Source organism: Polyodon spathula, chromosome 24, assembly GCF_017654505.1.
Source record: "Polyodon spathula isolate WHYD16114869_AA chromosome 24, ASM1765450v1, whole genome shotgun sequence".
Classification (NCBI taxonomy): domain Eukaryota; kingdom Metazoa; phylum Chordata; class Actinopteri; order Acipenseriformes; family Polyodontidae; genus Polyodon; species Polyodon spathula.
This window is the reverse complement of record NC_054557.1, coordinates 11,787,158-11,807,369: the sequence shown is the minus strand read 5'-3', so window position 1 is coordinate 11,807,369 and position 20,212 is coordinate 11,787,158. Positions and strand designations below refer to the sequence as shown.

Sequence of the window (20,212 nt, the reverse complement as noted above, 5' to 3'; positions counted from 1 at the left end):
TAGTTTATCATTAAATATCATTGCAAATTCACCCAGATTATTATTTTTAGTACAATCAGATCCGACGGGTTGCTCAATGTCAGCATCTTCTTATCAGCATTTTGAATATGTTTTTCTAGGCTGGTCATAAGCAGAAGAAAAAAACAAACAGTGCAGTATACTTCTCCCAGGAGCCTGATAACAACCAGCGCCCAAAGCTGCAGAATGGATATAGATGGTGTAATCCCTAACAGAAAGGCCCTTCAGTTCTGCGCTATTGCAGTGATAATTAGTCAGTCCAACGGGATTGCATTTCCTGTCTCATTAACCTCATACAAGTATCTGATGACAGAAGTTTCATTTATAAAATAGACTATATGAACTAAACATACCCCATGGGTCCGACAGATTTATAGAACATGCAACTGTAACAAAGCTACAGTAATATGTCTGAAAGCAATTTAAAACTATTCAAACTTGTTAAAAACCAAAAAGAATATTAACGGCACAATTTGAAGAGCAACACATTATTTTATTACTGGCGCATTAACTTCTAAATAAATATTAACGTTGTACAGTTTCACACAGGGTTGGTAAACAGCAGGTAGGAAAACAAACACAATATAGGAAAAAACACAACCGTTCATAAATAAAAAGGGAGAATGTTATGTACAATAAATACATGGATTGTGCAAATTACAGAAATTAACAAAAAAATAAAAATAAAAGGTCATACAAAACATCTTTTTTTAACAACAGCAAAATGTGCCCAGGCTGATTTTGGTGACACTTTATATTAAATAAAGTGATCATTCCCAGTAATTCAGAATTTAGTGGGAATGATGACAGAATTTAGTGGGAATGATGACAGTCCCCAGCTTTACAAAGCAGCTCTGGTTTGTGACATTCTTGTTTTTATTCATTTGATTTTATAATTCCTACTGCAGCATTTTACTATAAGCAGGGACAGGGATGATACATTAAAATAGTCCAATGCATCAGCTTTATTCACAATTTGCTGCTGTGCAAAGTCTGTTCTATGCCAATGTTACAAAACGTTTTTGCTCTTTTACAAAAACTGGTGTAAACGCTGTACTGTTAATGAATCCATCCCACACCACTCAGAGCTGCAGTGCACTTCAATAATATATTTAGATTTCACTGTAGTGTAAAGATTGGATAGTAAGAGAACAGTCACCCCACTTATTCAGTTAATAAAATAATATTTACACTCCATTTAACAAAATCAATTGTCTTGCTTTTCTAGAAAAAACTGCAGGGCTGCATCCCATTGTTCTCTGGGGAAACGATTTGACAGCTCGAGGTAGTCCAGAGACTGGGAGACCTTTTCTGAAAAAAAGAAAATAATAAACTAGAAGACACATTTACACACATCTAAAGGGCACAGCTATGTGAATTCTGTGACATGTCAAAATTCATACCTGTATTATCAGTGAAAAAAGTACGACTTGACCATTAACAAAGAGTAACAGTGAAACGCTACCTGCTTGCTGAGACGTTCCGTTTTCAGGCTTGCTTGAACTCGGTGCAAAGTCCTAAGAAAGAAGGCACTGTTATTAGCTTTTTTAAAAACAAAAACAAAAACCACCCTTCTATGCATGTACATGAGGAGGTGAATATGCAGTCAGAATGTCAATGTATCCAATACGGACAGAGAGACATTCTATCTCTGTATTAACAGGCTATTCCAAAACTTATTCACCCGCATGCCAGCCAAGCTTTGGACGTTCCCCTAAAGTAATCACTGATCCATTAATGACAACCACTCTGCAGTCTGTTTCACTGGAGTTCTCATTGGCAGGCACTGTCCCAGGGCAAGCTCTCCGTTAGAACAGCACTGCACTCTCCGCTAGAGAGACTGCGTGGAGGGTGGTGAGGATCTTCTAATAACACAGCACAGAATACCCTTAACACATTGGGCTGGACTATTTACAGTATCAATTCTAGTGGTACACATGCTGGTATTGTTTTAAACTGTTATGGAAAGCAAGGGCTATTTCCAATCCAGTTTGCACTATAATAAAGTCATTACATTACAGTCTTCAATCCAAGGATGCTTTTATTTGAACTCTTCTGAATACACCCAATGATTCTAGTCTGAACTAGGTTTCCAAAGTACATATGCACAAACATACAACTTAACAATGTAAAAATGCAATAGTTTCTACATTTAAATATAAAAAAAAGAATTGCAGGCAGTTTTAATAAATAATCCAATTGAATTTACTTTTTGCTGAGTGGTCATCTCAAACAATATGGAAAAGGCATTAGCGATGAAGTACACAAAAAGTAAAGATGAATAGCTTACCATGGTAGAATACAAATTATGCCTCTTAATCACATGGAGACGTAAACACGTTTAATTTACACATTCCGTTTATAAAAAGTGATTAAATGATGCTTACTGAATCTAGTATATGGAAAACATCTCCTGTGCATACAAGCAAAACTGTATTTTTACAAAATACATCAGTATCTATTCAGTGTTTGGCTTTTTTATTATTAAATCTACATAACAGTTTAGAATTTAATTACAAATGATTGACTTGATATTCATATTTAATAACTTCTGTAAAACACTTATTTTACAACTGCTATCTTCTAATTTTCTTACCTTTTTTTCATCTGTCAGGTAAAAATGAAGCAAATAATTACATTTAAATTGTTCCAGTCTAGGCTGGAGTTAACTTGCAGAGACAACAACTGTTATACGTGAAAGCTTAGGTTACAGGAAAAAAAAGGAGCGTGCCAAGATTTCTCACTTCGAATATTACGAGAATATGACAAGTGATGTTTTTTTATAAATTGCGACAGACAGGCTTATGAGAACCTTTTACCAAAGTTAAGAAAATGGTGTGAAAGAAAAGGGCTAAGTGATGTACTAGCAGCCCACAATACTTTAAATTTAAACATAGACTCTTTGTTAACCAGCTGGCAATCCATACAAGTTAAAAACAGAAATATACCAGCCCCTGCATATATCTTTTCATTGTTTGAGTAATGTGACATTTTTTCTCTAAAAATAAAAAACGAATCTTAAAATAAATAATCTAGGTAGCAGGGCAACGAGAGGCTCGAGCGGCAAGGAGAGATCTTGTGTTCTGGAGGGCTTACCAGTGGCAGGTAAATCCGGCATAAATGACCAGCAAGACATTTGTTTGCTAAAAGCATCAGTAGCTGTATTGAAAAAATGATGTGAAGGAATGTGTTCATTCTTTTCCCAGCTGTGCCAAAAAGGATTTTTCAGGTTACAAATACAGTTGGAAAACTGCAAAGATATATGAGGAGCGATCTTTAGTGGCTTCAGTTATGTGAATTATGTGCTGAATCCTTCAGGATGTAAACAAAATCAAGTATGCATCAAGAATGGAAAAAGCTAAGAATGTCCAAACAAGTACGCAGAGAGCTCTTCTCTCCATATACTCCTCCTGTTGACCTAAGAAACTCCAACGGTACCAGAATAAAGATCTCCTTCACTTTCACCACATTGGTCAAACCAACCGCAAAGGACCAAATCTCTGCTTTTCAAGAAACTAGCCTGTGCCATTTGAACCTCTCTGAGATGAGTACTAAAGTTAGTGGAAAACCAAAAAAACCAAAAAACCAAGGATGTGGGTTATCAAATTCAAACACCGATTGAGAGCAAAGTTTCTTTTGATTAGCAGATTAGTGCCAAACTGTTGAAAAATATCATGCTTTGGTGGCATTCTTCACTACTGGACAATGCTGATCAACCTATATTTAAGATTTTAAAGCTCAGTTTGCTTTTATAGACCTGTAACATCCATCGTGCTACACGCAGAGGGTGTGAATTTGCTCTTCATCGAGCTGGCTGTCACAGAATTTGCATTTGGCAGACAATGCTGTATACAAATAGCATATGAGTACCTGTATGAAAGTAGCCAGTAATATACAGCTCATTTCTTGCTCCAGGATGACCTTGTTCTGGCTGTTGTTGTAGCAAGCTGAGATGAGCGTCGGGAAGAGCACTTTGATCAGCCGCGGGTCGCTGAAATATTGGAAAGGCAGCTGACACAGTTTCTGCAGCACACTGGGCTGGCGGCCAGACTGCACGATTACCTGGAACACACAGAACAAAAAACACATTCATGTCATCGTGTTAATAAATACGCAATTGTACAGTTCCATTCAAATAGAAAAACAGTTGAAAAAAGATAAAACACACATCTATAAATGGAAACGATATCAAACAAAAGGGAAAAGTAATAATGTATGACAAATCAATGTGTGTTTTGCGGCAATCTTTACAATCTGTAGGCCAATTACATATCTGCAGTAAAAAGGGATAAAAACATTGCTTCTATGGGCAAACCATTGGTTGTATGCTGCCCAGTTTTGGCACATTTTGGAAAATGCCTGGGTAACTCTAATACCTATTAGTTTTTATCTACTCCTGAGTGAGACAGATAACCAGCTCCCAGATATTAACTTCTGAATTATGTTTGTAAAAACACAATCCAAAGACCGATACCATAACCTCTCACTCCAAAAACCACAATATAAATCTACGGTGTTCCATATACAAAAACATTTGCAGCACTTTCACACCTCCACAATCCACAACTGTTCAAATTGTACAACACCATACCATCACATTTAAGACAACCACAGAGGAGGAAATTGTGTTCTAAAAGCAGATCCCCCCCCAATCTGTGCTGCTTTATCAGTGAGCTCGATCAATGTAGCGGGCCCCAGACAAGGGCTGTTTGGATAAATGAGGCTCTCGTCATAAAGCTGGCCTCGGTTACGGAGTGTCATCAGCACATTAAGAAATGAAGCAATACCATTAATGTAATCCTCGCTGGGCTCACATCCTGCTAGCTTCCCTAAACCCTTTCAATCAAGGCATTAAACCCAGCTCACCAATATTAAAATCAAATCACTCCCAGACTAGTTTGATTACAAAGGAACAAAACAAAAGAATAGTTTGACCTGCCATTGGTTCTTCATAGAGCCTGGGAGGCAGGCTGAGGCAGGGTTAGCAACATTGTAAAACTGCAGGGCACAATTGTAAATTGTAGCTGGAAAATCACAGCTTTACAGGTGTACACACCCCGACAGAGTGGAGCTCAAATTGAAACCAGAAGGGCAGGGTGAAGCTCCTCAACCACAATGACATAAATTACAGGGATTTACAAGATTTTTAAAGCACTTTTAACAATACTCTTAGAATACACTCACTGTTTAATAATGCACTTTAGGAGTTTAAGAGCATGACAAACAAACTAATAATTCACCTTTTTATCATTTCAAGGTGAAGTACTTCTGGACTATGTTCCACACCAATGCTCAAAGGAAATAAAATGGACATTTTCAAGTGGCTTTTGCTCCCACAACAAAGATTCTTGTAACGGACAAAGGAGCACAACATGGGTTTCACTTTTGGCACCATGTGAATCAAGCTATTACCCCTGATTGCTGTACAAAGAAGCTGAAAAGGCTGATTTCCAGTGGCTGTCCTAAAACAAACGTCTCATATATATATATATATATATATATATATATATATATATATATACTAGATATATATAGATATATATATCCCCAGGAGGGTCCTGTTTCCTGTTTGTGTTGCCTTTAAGGAGGTAAGGGTTAAGTTGGGACTCATAAAAATAATGACATCCATTTAAAAGTATTTGATGCTTCACCAAATATAAATCTCTCCACTGAATAAAAACCAACCAGCAAGAAACACATTCAATACATTTTAAAATGGTTTACTGAGAAAATGCACCTTTCAACAGGGCATCAAACATTATAATCCATACCAAATAAAGAATAACTCTTTCCCCCTGCGAACATCAGTGCTAGGCCTCATAAATGTAAGCATTCAGAAGTAGCAGGACTTAACACAACTGGTGTCTGCTGGAGGAAGAAAAAAAAAGTTCACTGAACACTATTCCACAAATCACTGAGCAATCTCATAATCTTACAAGATTCAGTGCAGGATCTTCAAGAATCTAAACAAATTGTCTGCTCTGAAGTGAGCACTGGAGAGGAGACAAAAACTAAGCCTGTCTGGAAGGAAGAAAAGCAGAGAATTCCTTTAACCATCTGTGTGCCGATTTTAAACCATATATAAACCTCCCATGTGTTCAAACAAACCATACTAAATATAATTTGGATATAATATATATATATATATATATATATATATATATATATAATATATATATATATATATATAGAGAGAGAGAGAGAGAGAGAGAGAGAGAGAGAGAGAGACTTCACAGTTTTATCAATTCCACTGAGTGTTTTCAATTTCCAATTGGCTTTAATGCGCTCCTCACAGGCTGTGGAAACAAGCTCTTTACAGCATCACACCTTCAATACACTCCTCTGGGTTTAAAAATCCTCTTATGCATGTAATGCAGCTTCTGCAAAACATTTCCCAATAAACGTTGGTGCCACTATTAAGGAAGCACAGTCAAGTTACTGATAAGAAAAAAGCAAACATGAAAGGAAGTCACTGCTTGAAGTACTTATCTAAACGCAGCATCAGGGCAGCCATCAATGGGTTTATTACCCAACACAGTCCTGTTGAAATGTGTGCTCTATACTTAAAATGCTCTGATTCAAGCAGCCTCTGTTGAAGGCAATTAAAGATTACACTTCTTGTTTTTTATTGAAACCTGCATACCTATGTTCCTTTAGAAAATACATTTGTTTTACAGCACTAATTAGATCACAACAAAAATGAGGCTTCAAGGGTTGTGTCTGAGCCCCTAAACTCTCACTTGTAGCTACCTGATAGCACCCAAGAAACATACAGCAGCTGCCAATAAGCCTGCAGTCAGAACTGCTTTCGATTATATCCACACTGTGTCAATTTTTGAAGTGTTTTGAGCACAACTTTTCAGTAAAATATAATAATCTATTGGCTCTCTGGTCTGCACAAGTGATATTTAGCTCCCGGATGAAGAACATTTGGAGGCCTCTGTACTAAACGATTAGTAAAATATGTGTATTATAATTAATGAGGATCTATAATACCATCCAGGCTATCGATCATAGTCAAGAAGCTCCTCAAACTAATCTGAAGTAAAAAAAAAAAAAAAAAAAAAATGAGAATGGGGAGGACAGGATTTGTCAGCTATATCTGGTTTTGTACCTTGATGTCACTTGACTGGAATTTGCAATTCTTCATTCTTTTCTTGCAACAGCTGCCCTCTGGCAATATGTGGGGTTCTCTCACGCTGAAATGTCTTACAGTGCTATCTGGCAGTGAATGCTGCTTAGTACCAAGGGTATCTAATAATCATTATCATGAAAGGGGACACTTTGCTTGAATTTCCTTAGTGTTTTTTCAGTTTTGTTTGGCATTTCACACAACCAAAATCAAGATCACAAAAGTCACAGATAAAAGAACCATGCAAAGAACTTAGTGCCATAATATCAAACCAGAAAAGAGGTATGTTTAATCCAGTCGCACACAATGATTTGACATATTATGGTATCAATATCTCCCAGGTTTCTGTATAAGTGGATTTGTGTTTCAAATTCACAACGTCAGTTATGCCTCTTTTCTGGAAATAATCAAGAGACTATAAAAACTGCAGGAATATGCTATATAAACGGAAACATGCCTTTGTTATTGTTTAAATTAGGGTGTAAATAGATTGTGAATTCAGCGTATTATTTATATCCTCAGAGAAGGGGTAGTTTTCATTGTGGATAGTAGTCTCTCTCAAGTTTTTTATGATCTGCATTATTTCTTGTGCACATACATAAACAAACCTCAAGCTGCCAGCACTGAATCAGCAGACTATGTCATCACTTGGGCCCTCAGGTCAATGCTGCTTTCTTGTGCCGCCAGTGCTTATATTAAGTATGTGAAAGGCTAAAGCTGTTCTAAATATTCCTTTTAAACATTTATCCTTCTTAAACCCCCCCCCCCTCGACAGCAGCATTCCAGGAACAAAAACACTATCCAGGATCATCTTTCGTACCATTACAAAATATAATTCATAAAGAAATCTTCTATTTTTTTTTATTTTATTTTTTACGCTGTCCGTACTCCCGTTTTGTAAAAGGATTCATGACTTTGTCAGCTTTCAATCAATCTTGTTAACTTAAAGCAGCTTATAAACTTAACACATGAAGGCTGATTAAGGGGTAAATATAGATGGTGATGTTAACTGCCAATCAAACATATTTAAAAAATAATAATAATAAAATTTCAATACTACTACTAATAATAATAATACTGTACATTCTGCTGGTGTTCAATGAAAATTAGAAATTATAAGAACTGCATTTGGAATCTAAGAATGAATCATTTTTAACCTCATTCATATTAGGTCGTGTTTACACTTGTCTCTTCCATTGTCAGGAGCAGTCGTCTGGGCTCACTGTGGCTGCTGTTCAGGCTGCAAGGTTTCTGTTTCTCTAACAGTCGGAAGCGTACTGTAGTGACAAGCCTGTAATTGGTGGGGTTAATCATGCTAACAGAACTAGTTTTGAAAGCTGTCACATCAAATCATGTAGGGTGACGCCAACAACTTAAAAAAATGTTTTGTTTGTTTGTTTCAAATAAACCAAAGCTACTGTGTAACGTGTGGAAATTGGTAGTTTTCTTTAAAAAAAAAAAAAAAAAAAGTAGACAGCCAACTCTATCAGTGGGTTAATTTGGGGGCAAGCAAAAGTCATTAATTACTCAGGCTACCTACCTGTTAATTTCAGAAGTCATCAAAAAAAATGAGACAGGGTTTAATTTTGACAGACAAGAGTTCTCTGCTTTTTTTGATTTGTGTGGACATCAGGAGGCCCTCCATAAGCCTTGCATTAAATAACGCTCGAATTATACACAGGCCCCACATTGATAGGCTGTGTTTACATTACAGAAATCTCTCTAAAATGGCTGGCTTTGTAGACTTTCCACCCATCTTGCTTTTTTGAATGTGTTGTAAATTGGCAAGAGCAAGCATTTTGACAAATACACCCTACTGTGAATGTTGAAATGACTGGTAAAGTCTCAACTGAGATGCAGCAGGCAAACAAACAAGTGATTCAGGCAATTTTGAAAATATTTATTTTACTAAAAATAAGAATGTGTTCTTATTATGATTTTTTTTCCAACAAATACATCTGCCCAAAAAACAATTTAAAAAAAAAGCATTTCTGCCGTGTCAGTGCTAAGCAAATTGATCACACAAGTGTTATACTTTGTTTAATCTTGGTATTGCATACTGCAAAGTAAGAGGAGACAAGAGACATATATACAGACCTATATTCTCTATCATCAATGTATACTATATTAACGATCAGGAGATAAATCCCAGTCTTGTTTTAGAACTTCAATTAGAAATATTAACACATATATAAAAAAGTAAAATAAATTTGATTTAAAGAACTACAGCTGCGCTTCCTTGAAAGTATTTTATTCCTCCTGTCATTCTGTTCACTTGTGTTGATGGCATTTTTAATAATATCAGCTGAAAAGGGGCCAAGAATGAAGTAACACAGCAGCTTGTGTCCTACAGCTAAGACCAGAAGTTTAAAGACTACTGCAGCAGATTTTTATAAATTAACAAAATGCTTTCGGATTAAATGAATATGCAAAAGCAGCTATTCCCAACATGGTCATTCAGCTAACTTTTCTGTGTATGAACAAAGCTGAATCATCTGTCATCCCCACTAATTTAATCATCAGCTCTCATTCAATTATCCAATATAATATGCAAATGAAATGAACAATTGCCAGCACATGCTAATTATGTACATCAGAATAATTAAATTGGATAGGAGTGGTGGAAGGGAACTGAACTGTCATAAAATCCAAGCAGATTCTTTAATTAAGACTACCAAAAATTTAATTAGAATCTGTAATCTGCCCGTAAATTGTTGAATGGCTTTAGTATGTATGAGGACATTATTCTTATTACAAAGTTTTCCCTAAAGGGTCCACCCTTGGCATCATGGGACATGCTTCACTTAACTAAAGAACGACCAACTGTGGCAGATCATGAACCAATGCCAACTATATGGACCATGCATACAAGCCAGTTAAGACCCAGTGCCCAACAGAGTAATCCTCCTTGGCTACATGCACTGAGGCTCTGCCGCCTCAGAACAAACACAACACAGGCTGCCTGTTCAACTGAAACAATAGATCACTTTGAGATGCCAAGCAGAGAGCACACTGTTGGACTGGACTGTTGGTGCCAAGGCATTTAAAAAATTTAAGAGGCACCTTTTGTTGCTTTTGTGTTTCCTTACACAAAACCTTGCAATGCTGTTCCCTTTAATTAGTGCATCTTCACAGGCTACCGAGAGTACACACGTACTAAAGATGCCGCCAAAAAGCTCTCTACTGAACAAACACAGACAATTAAAAAAAAGTAGAAAAACACTAAGCCTGTTATTTTTGCAACACAATAAATTAACATAAATTCAAAATAGCTTCTCCAGCAAAAGCATAACTGCCCAGTTTTAAGGAACTCCATTCTGCTTGTAATGAGTTACCTGGTTGTCTTGGTGGTTGACTGTGAAGTATCCAATACAAATGATGACCTCATGAAGCAGGTGCTCGCAGGTGTGATGGGAGCAATACCACAGCAGGGAGCTGATAATGTGTCGGAAAGCCAGAGAGAGGCCCTCAGCGCCTAACACAGACTGACAAGGAGAAAGAATAACCATTTATACACCATTTAATAAAATAACACACTATATATTCTGGGGCAGAATTATCTAAAACAGAGGCACATTTAAATTCTACCTCCTTTTTGACTACTGTTGCTACTTTTCCCCAGTGATAACTTATTTAAGCTTTTTATTATTATTATTATTATTATTATTATTATTATTATTATTATTATTATTACAAAATAAATACTATGAAAACGAGTTTGTGGATATTTAGATACTGTTTAGATCGTTGACCACATGGAGGTATTGGAATTGGCAGAAATACTACAACCTCAAAGCTGCTGTCGGTATTCCACAGAACTGTGCTGACCTTAAGGTGTTCAGCAGTAACTCAAAATGTTTTCGTCCGTCAGGTTTTTCGACTTGGTACTTCGATTGCCTGCCTCCAGACAGGAAGGTCCACTAAGATATGACTCCTTGTTCACCCTGACTATTCCTGCTGATGGATTTCAGCTACTGCACTGTAGCTGATGTTTCAGGCAGGCAAAAGCTTTTTGTAGAACACTCAATTTAGTTTCCATTAAGGGCTGGCACATTGTTTTATATAAATATGGTATAAAACTAAAATCTGCTTTTAATTACAGATTAGAATCCACCTATGTCAGCCCCAGTGAAGTTATGCTTGCCCTTTGTGTAATAAATCTTTTATGTACGCATGAAAAAAATGTTGGTTACATCATTTTATATTTAATTTTTTCTAAATTATTTTATATATCAAAAGAGTGTATATATTTTTAATGACCAAAATATAAGAAATAAGATACGAAATAATGTTTTTCAATAAAGAGTCGAGGATATTCACAATGTTGCCGTAACCAGGAGATATTTTGTCCATCAACAAAAAAAAAAAAAAAAAAAAAAAAAAAAAAAAAAAAAAAAAAAAAAAAAAAAAAAAAAAAATTAAAAAACCTTTGCTTATTTTTGGACATTAAAAAAAAAAAAAAAAAATGACTTCAAATGTTTTTTAGTAATCCCGAACACAACTGTTTTTCAATAAAATGTATTTTATCAATGAATTAAAACACAAACTAGAACTGCTTAACCATGACAAAAAAAAAAATTCCTGCAGTTCTTTCAGAGATTGATCTTCACCGGCTTTAAAAGACTTCTGTACAATGAAATCCACTATCACGGACGATGCAATTTCAGGTCGCTGTTTGAGGATGCAGTCACAGAGCTCTAAAGATCAGATTGTATCCGAAACCCACAGCCAGTATTTACTAAACATGTCAAAGTGACAGAGCAGCAAAGGGTCAGGAGAGAATCAAATCAAACCAACAGGGACATCCAAACAGCCTCACAAACAATAACACCTGAGGAGCTTTTATATAATCTTCTACGCAGTGAAATTACTCCTTTGGTTTACATTCCAGTCCCTACCATACATACTGTCCTAATTAAGCTGTTCCTTCTTATAAACTTCTGCAACTAAGAGGCACCTTCTTTACAAAAACCAACCTCAGATCTTTGATAGGAAACCCAATTACAGACTGCTGAAGCACTGGAAGCCAGCAGAACCTCAGGCAATGTTGCTCATGAATAGAAAAGTTAAACAAGTAAAGGATTCACCTTTCCTAGTATCTATTAGCCACCAGAGTGGTATAATTTGAAACACAAGGTGATTACAATTTTAGTTAATAAAGTGTTTAATTTAAAAAATATATATAAAAACTACTAAGAAACTACTGCAGCAAGCAGATCTTTCAAATACACTTAAAGGGACAAAATCGCTGGAGATCATTGCTAGTAGTAAAAAATGAATGATGTCAATATGTCCACCTCTGTGGTTGGCTGTTTGTCATTGATTTAGCACAAGGGATTTGCATCTACTTCTCATCTGCGGTGCAGTTGGGACTGGCTCCTATACTAATTGTACATGTCCACCCATGTTGTGACCTAACGGTCTGTGTCTAACCTTAAAAGATTACTAAAGGTTAGAGGGCACACAAGTTTATGTACCAAAGGTCAGCTTTGTTCTGAAGGAAATGTTGCTTCCCAATGGCAACTTTGGCGCTCCAAATGGGCAGCTGTCTAAATGATTTGCAGACTATGTTTGTGTTTGTCTGGGTATGTTTGTTTGTTTGTTTGCCTAATGGATGAGTGCAGGCATCTGAGGACTGCTTGGCAACACCTTTAATACAGTGATTTGGAAAAAACACACCTTAAAAGGACCATATTTACCTGGAATGCCGACAGGTCCAAAAGTGCAAAACTATTCATGAAGCGAATGCTGTGGATGGCAACTTGGATGACGCTTTCTGGGTAGCCCTCGACAGAACTGGCTGTGTTGGGATCTGGGGTTGACCCGTGAAGGAGGATGCAATAGAGCATGTGGAGCACTCCCACCAGATCAGTGGACTGAAGCAGGGCAGTTAGCCCTGTGGGATCCTGACGTTTATTGTCAAAAATGCTAGGAGACCTGTCAGAGAAAAGGAGAACTAATTAGAAAGGTGGGTGTGTGGCAGTGTTAATAACCAGTATTGGTTATTAGTCAGGATATAGTTAAATACCAATGCATATTACTGTCAGCATGTAGGTATACCTGCTTTTTAAAAGATAAACAGGCTTCCATATCTTGTCAAAATACATCGCAAGAAACACTAATGGAGTATAAAGATGTCTGGTTCCTATGACTGAGCGGGGTTAGTTTAACTGACTTGCTTGAACCTTGTTTCTTTATGATGTAAATGGGAACTACTTGTGTTGCTACTTAAACAAATTCCATATTTGTTATAACATGTATTCATCCAAATACACATGTTGAAGAATTACACTCTGTCACTGGCCAAACTTAAACAAAATGGTATTAATCCACAAGCTAAAAGCTGTCTAAAGCAGTACTGCAGTGAAGCTCCCAGCCCTCCTTCAAAACTTCAAATCCACGCAATCCCTTACATCTTGACATGACCTTCTTTGCATAATATATATCCGCTACGTCGTCTGTGTCTTTCCTGAAAATTATTTCCAGGTTCCTTTCTCTTAGCGGGTAGCTCCGACATAAAAGTTGGTCTAGTGTTACCAGAGACAGTAAACTAGAAATGCCACTTATAAAACCGCAGGAGTAAAAACAAAGCAGCAGTTATCTACAGTATAGTACATTTTCTTCTCCTTCTTGGCTAGCAGATTTACTAACTAGGAAAATAGCACACCACGCTACTATTTCTAGATAAAAAACAAACAAACAAACAAAAAAAAATTTCAACCTTTAAAAGCCCACAATGTGGATTTTTAGATGTTAGTAACACCTTTCTGGCAATCCTCAGTATTTTTAAAACCCATTCAATTAAGGATATTCTTCTGGCATTTAAAACAAGAGTGAAGCAGTTAGCCAGGCTAACCCAAAGCAGATTTTGGTGCAGGCTGACTTCATATGCTTACAAATGTTAAGCCCTGCAGGTGAAGACAGAGGAGTCCTTGACGTTCTGACGAACGTTTTTATGGTCCCCCTTTATTTTTGATGTAATGTCTTCGACTTTATTTAGTTTGACAGGGAAAGGTGATTAATTTGTTTAGAACATTATTATCTTATATATACGGATCTGAAGATGAAATGATATGGGTATGATATTTACAATACATCTGTTCGATTACCGATTGTCTTATTACTAATAATAAATATATATATATATATATATATATATATATATGTTCAAGCCACCAGTACAAAAACAGGCTAAATTACTAACAGTATCATACAGTTTTGTATGTATCCAAGGTGGAAAAATGTGCGGTTATATATTTTTAAAGTTGGGCTCTAAAGTTTTCATTTTGTTTTGCTTTACCTTCTTGAGAGTCTGATTCCAAAACGAAAAGACATAAACTTCTGAACTATTTAGGAAATTAATGCTCCTTACTTTAGCTGTATAAAAAAAATATTTGTGCATCTTAAAAAACAATAAGTGTGTTTAAGTGCATGTTTTGCTTAAGCTATTGTGTTCCAACTATAGAAACTTTTTTTTTTTTTTTTTTTAAACAGACAGGGATTGTCCTAACCAACCCGTCTAATCGTTTGATGTTGAAAGCCCAGCGCTGACATTGAGTCTCCCCCTCCAAAAGCAGACATTTTAGTGCTGCATCAGTGACTCTGTGATCTCAAGAAGACAGTAGAAGAGAGACGACTGACCCCCATAAAGCTTCCAGCCCTACAGGCCAGCCTCACAGGTGAAAGAAGTAATAGCATGAAAGCGAAAAAAAAAATACTTTGCCTTTATTTACTTACATTAAAACACACACACAAACTGCCCTCACCCCCCGACAGTCTTGTGCACACACTGCTGTCAGCAATGTCAATCGACACTCAAGTACTTCCATTAGAACTAAAGAGGTCAAAAGTCAGCACTTGATGCTACAATCAGAGACAGAACTGGAGACAAATGTGTCTGAATTTATTGTACAGATTCCAAAAGGGCCTTTGTTTGTTTAATGTTAGAAGCCTCTAATAACTAGGTGGAAGTAATAGGAATTCTCTGCAGATTTTGGTGTGCTCTTCAGATAAAACGCCATGGAGACCTGAAGCCTTGCACCGATTACAGTCATTCAGCTTCATGCTTTTTCGATCCATACCATCCACCCTGCCATTATACTGTTTATATCACCTGAAACTGAATCTCTGTCCTGCTGGGCCCACCTGCTACTGCATGCACAGTTTACTTGGGTTTCTGTGCTTACTGAATGTTTACCTGCATGGCTGCCAATTGAGAAGAAGTACATTCAAAAGACTTCTGTCCATGATGTCCAATCAATCTTACAGCTGGCCCAGAGTTTGTCACACATTAGTAGGAGTAAAACAATGGTAATGTTATAAACTAACAAGGAACAACACTGATGCGAGTAGGAGCACTGTTTCTTGCTATATTAACAACATTTTCTTTCTCCTTGTAGATAAAATGGGGACAAACTATGAACAGAAGGTAACTGAAGTCCTAGGTCATCTATTCAGTGGCACATTAAGAAAAGCTGAAGCCTATGATTATAGGGCATCTTCTTTGACTAGTTTGAAAAGTTTTTCATGAGGTTTACAGATTTTTTAATTACATACGGAACACTTTACAGTCCGCTCCCTGTGCCATAGTTATAATTGAGTTACAGAGTTCCAATAAAAATAACTATAAAATTATTAATTCCTCCTAGTTAATTGAAAGACCTAATCTGAATACGAGTTGCTGAACACACCATCCATGCCGTGAAACCAATTCTACCCCTCCGAAAACTGATAAATGGAGCTTCATTTAAAATGTTTTAATGATCAATTGGACTTTGACCTGTCTGTGCATAAAATATAAACAATAAAGACGTCAAATACTTGGTTACCCACAACTGTATACTGGAAATTGAAATGTACAGTCATCAGCCTTGGTTTATGGAGAGCTTACAGTCTGTAACATAATGGAATGTTGATGTTAAGAAGTCAGAATGGGGTTAGACTTTGGCTTACACTGCTGGAAAGTGCAGGTAAAGTTGTGAAACATGATTCAACAAATTTAACTACTTAAGAGATTATTTCTAGCTATTGGAATGCATATTGGTTTAAGATCAACAGTTCACTGTACTGGTTCCAGGTCAGCATTTGTGGATGCCATTTTAGAGGCTGAATTACCCGCTCATCCCCATATGGGTGGTCCCTTTAGGGCAGGAATGAGGGACATTCATTACATACTGTGGGAAAGCTTTAGTCTTTAGTACCATCTATCCAGTACATTTCAAAACCACTTGAACTCTTGAAAGAAACAAACACAGCAGTTTCTAATTGTATATTAATATCTATTATTTATACTAATCAAATATAAACATCTATTTCATTTTTATAAACTCCCAATACATTTAAATCTTATATAATATGTATAACCACAAATACTGACTGCATAATTGTATATGGTAATGCCTTATTTCAAGACTACCAACTCGGGCCATTTTGACAAAGAAAAGAGCGAAGCATTGAAAAGCAAATCAGACAGGAATTCCTGTTAATCAGGGAGTCTTGCAAAGCAACACAGACAGTGTATTTTCCTGACAAACATAAATCAATTCCTCATTTTTTTTTTACCACATATACAAAAAAGTGACAGATCCAGTCATATAATTTGTCAACCATAAAACTGGTTTAGGTACTCAAACTGGACAGGTAGGAACTCTGAAAATATTAGAATCAGCCACCAATAACTGACTTCTGATGGCTAACAAAGAGGACAGCAAAGATGAATTCTCAGAGTGCAAACACCCTCTCGTGTTTTAAACAATGGAGAGGGAAAACCCTTTTTAGTTTTTAGAGAGTAGTAGCTGCTAGGATGAAATATAAAATACATATTTCTTCAGTGACCTGTTAGAAATGTATGGCCACATTACTGCTGAACAAACTGATGACAAAAGCCTAATCAAATGAAAATTAGAGCCAGGTGCGTGGTATACAAAGAAAGGAAGCAGTCTGTTTGGGGCTGCTGCAGAGTGAAGAGCCCGGTTGTGTTCAATCGTAAAAAGGTAGTGTGAAACCTTGTGCTTGATCATTTGTGCGTGTTTTTGTTTTCGTGTTATATGTCAGGTAAACAGCTTGGCTGTCCTGCACATTAGTCAGGGACCTGCATATGTTTAGTTAGTGCTCCGAGGGAGCTAGGCGTTTGTTTTTGTTTCTGTTTTGTTTTGTGTGTTATTAAAAATAGCGCGTCACCACCAAAAAAAAAAAAATCTATTTCTGTGTCCTGGGTCTGTGTGTGTGTGTGTGAATTACTGCTATGGATGCACATGTACTCAGATTTATCAGCAGGTATTAAATATAAACCAAACAATTAATAATACATTTTTATAGCCTTAATGTTATAAGAGCTTTTTATAGTTGCAACACAGTAAAGGTAAATCAGTTTGTGGATTGCAACCCAGTACTGCCGGGAGCAGCTTTGGCAGACTGATTTGTAGGTTGTCAAATGCAATCATTGCAGGTTGTTTCCTGGTATAGCAATGTCAAAAGTCATATAAAGGAATGAATGAATTCAATTCTGAATAGATCTGTGGTCCGCTGCTTTCATCTCTAGGAAACAAATCCAGTTTCAAGGATGGGCCAGCTGACTGGAAGAAAATTGAAGCAAAAAGACACTACAAGTCTTTTTGAAACCAGGGTTTTCTCTCCTTTAGGCTAAAATGTGACACTAACATCAGGATGCTCAATCTGGCAAGACACACAAACACAGTGACTTGTAGACTTACAGTTACTCAACAACAGTAATGTGTAATTAATAACATTTCCATCTTAGCCCGGTAGGAAATGACACCATTTATTAACACAAATAAATTGAAGATTTTATCATCAGGTTCAATTTTGCTTTGTGTTTACGATGGAAACTGAGAGCTGTTAAGTTGACCAACTACATATATTTTAACATCAAGTAATTACAGAAGAAAAGTGGAGCAAACTTTGCACTGAAGCAAAAGCTTATTCCAGCCCAAGAAGTCTTAGCAAGGTAAATGCAATCCACGGAGCCCATCCACTGGGCATCTTACCTGCCAGTCACAGCAAAGCATAACTTGCACATGCCGTCTAAGAGCTCTGTAGCGTGTTGCAGGAATGTTGCCATCTTTGGATTCTCATCAACAGGGCCTTGTATAGAGAGGAAGCAGCCATACAACTTGTCAATCAAGCCCATATACACTAAGTAACTGGAAAAGAAACAGAAAGGACAAAGGTTTTCATTAAAATAAAAACTGTTTACATATTACTTATTAGAATCAAAGAAAGCCTGTACTAACCCACAAAAATAGTGTCCCATAGACTCACTTACAGGGGATACACATAGTCAAGCAGTTCACCGACAAACCTGTTCTCCCTTCACGCTCTCAATGCAGCTACTGAACTGAGATCCACTGAGTGGGTTCTGCCATAATCCCACTGTTTGGAGGCTTTTTGGTGTCAGAGCTTTTTATTATTTGCAGAAAAGAGGAATTGTTTCGTTGATCATTCCTTCAGTTTATCCTGTGGTTTGTACATTACACCCCATAACAGATATCAGGATCAGTATTTATTGAAGAACTAAACTGTGGTGTTAACTTGTTTGTTTGGGCAGTAGTTGCCACAATATAAAACAAAAAATGAACAAGAACATGTCTTTTTTTTTTTTAAATAGGTAAAAGTAAAAACAAGTGTAAATAAGAATTTTTGTAAGACAACCAAAAAAAAAAAAAAAAAGATACAGAAATATGTATAGTTTCATTAGGAATCTTCATAAAAACATTATAGAGTGGATTCATAAGGAAATACTAAATGGGAAAATGCATTTCAAAGCTTTAATAATTACGAAATCCAACTAAAATATTTAACATGAACTTCCTGAGCCCCAGAAGAACAACGAGCTACACTGTAATTTGTACCCAAAACACCAAAGCAGACACCTGATACGGTACCTTGAAGGTAACCTTCCAGTGGGAAAACTTATTATAATATTGCTAATTTGTCTGTTTGGTGACAGGTTTGAGAATTCTCTCGCTGGCCACTCAGTAACAAATCACTCTTCTATGCACGATTACCCTGTCTCCATGTTTTTAACCACCCTGCTCAGCACAAGGCCCCTCCAGAGTGCCCCAGGGCCTGGGGCCCTGTCTCCGTCTCAGGTATGGCTGCCCTGAGGTGTGCCTGGGCTTAGCCCACCTAGTGTCATATGACCAGGAGTACAAAACTATCAATCAAGAGACCTCCCACCATGTCATCCCTATTCACTTCAGAAGAAAACAGCCTGCTGAAAATTTAACTTCAAATATTTTTCTTTATCTTCTCAAAGAGGTGCTCTCCAATGCTAGTAATTAAAAAAAAAAAAAAAAGTTCTACAGGGTACCTGTCACTTGAACTAAAGCTTGTAATTATGACTTTATCCTTTACTATACTTTCCTGAGACAAAAGGAATACAAAAGTTGTTTTTTTTTTGCTTTGAAGACTTGAAGGGTATATCAATGTTCTAGCAGTATTTGTGCGAGAATGTAGATGCTTGTACAGCGTGTTACTTATGCTACCAGTAAATGCATTTTACTAAAACATTTGTGTTTCTTAGAATGCTTGGACTAATGGATAAGATATACATCTTTTTTAAATCTTCTTGTCTGTTTGTTATCCATTAGTGCATGCTTATCTTTTTGTACAGTCCATAATATTTACAACAATGGTCATTCGCAGCTGGTTTTACACTCTACTGATATCATTCATGATATCGCTGAGATGCATAAAACAGCTCCATGTGCACCAATGTTTAGACTTTGTAACATCTAGAAATCCTCATACTTTTAACACTGAAGAAATGTATAAATCCACTGAACGGCTCCGTGAAAAGTTGCTTATCTGATACAGAGTGGAAACAAATGAAAACAAGGCATGTCTGCAAAATGTAAAAAAAAAAAAAAAAAAAAAACTTTTGGTCTCAACACAGATATCAGTACTTAAATACTAATTGTTTCACATTTATGACACACACGTTCCTGTAACAGCAACTAGCCATTACCAAACATTATCTCCCAACCAAGAATATAGATAACAAATTAAAAAGGTGCCATGAAAACATTGGTTACCTTCATC

General features: G+C 36.6%; 1 protein-coding gene across 2 annotated transcripts in view; it reads right to left on the bottom strand.

Annotated features, from left to right (window-relative positions):
* Positions 1–490: 490 nt before the first annotated feature.
* Positions 491–20,212, bottom strand: part of LOC121298955 (S phase cyclin A-associated protein in the endoplasmic reticulum-like) — a 93,354-nt gene continuing 73,632 nt past the window's right edge. For both annotated transcript variants that reach the window (XM_041226332.1, XM_041226333.1), the window contains 6 exons: positions 18,157–18,312; positions 12,850–13,087; positions 10,486–10,635; positions 3,889–4,080; positions 1,484–1,535; positions 491–1,329 (listed from right to left, as the gene is read on the bottom strand). In XM_041226332.1, coding sequence (XP_041082266.1) covers positions 1,226–1,329; positions 1,484–1,535; positions 3,889–4,080; positions 10,486–10,635; positions 12,850–13,087; positions 18,157–18,312 — 892 coding nt within the window. In that variant the 3' untranslated portion in view covers positions 491–1,225. The remainder of the gene's footprint in view (positions 1,330–1,483; positions 1,536–3,888; positions 4,081–10,485; positions 10,636–12,849; positions 13,088–18,156; positions 18,313–20,212) is intronic.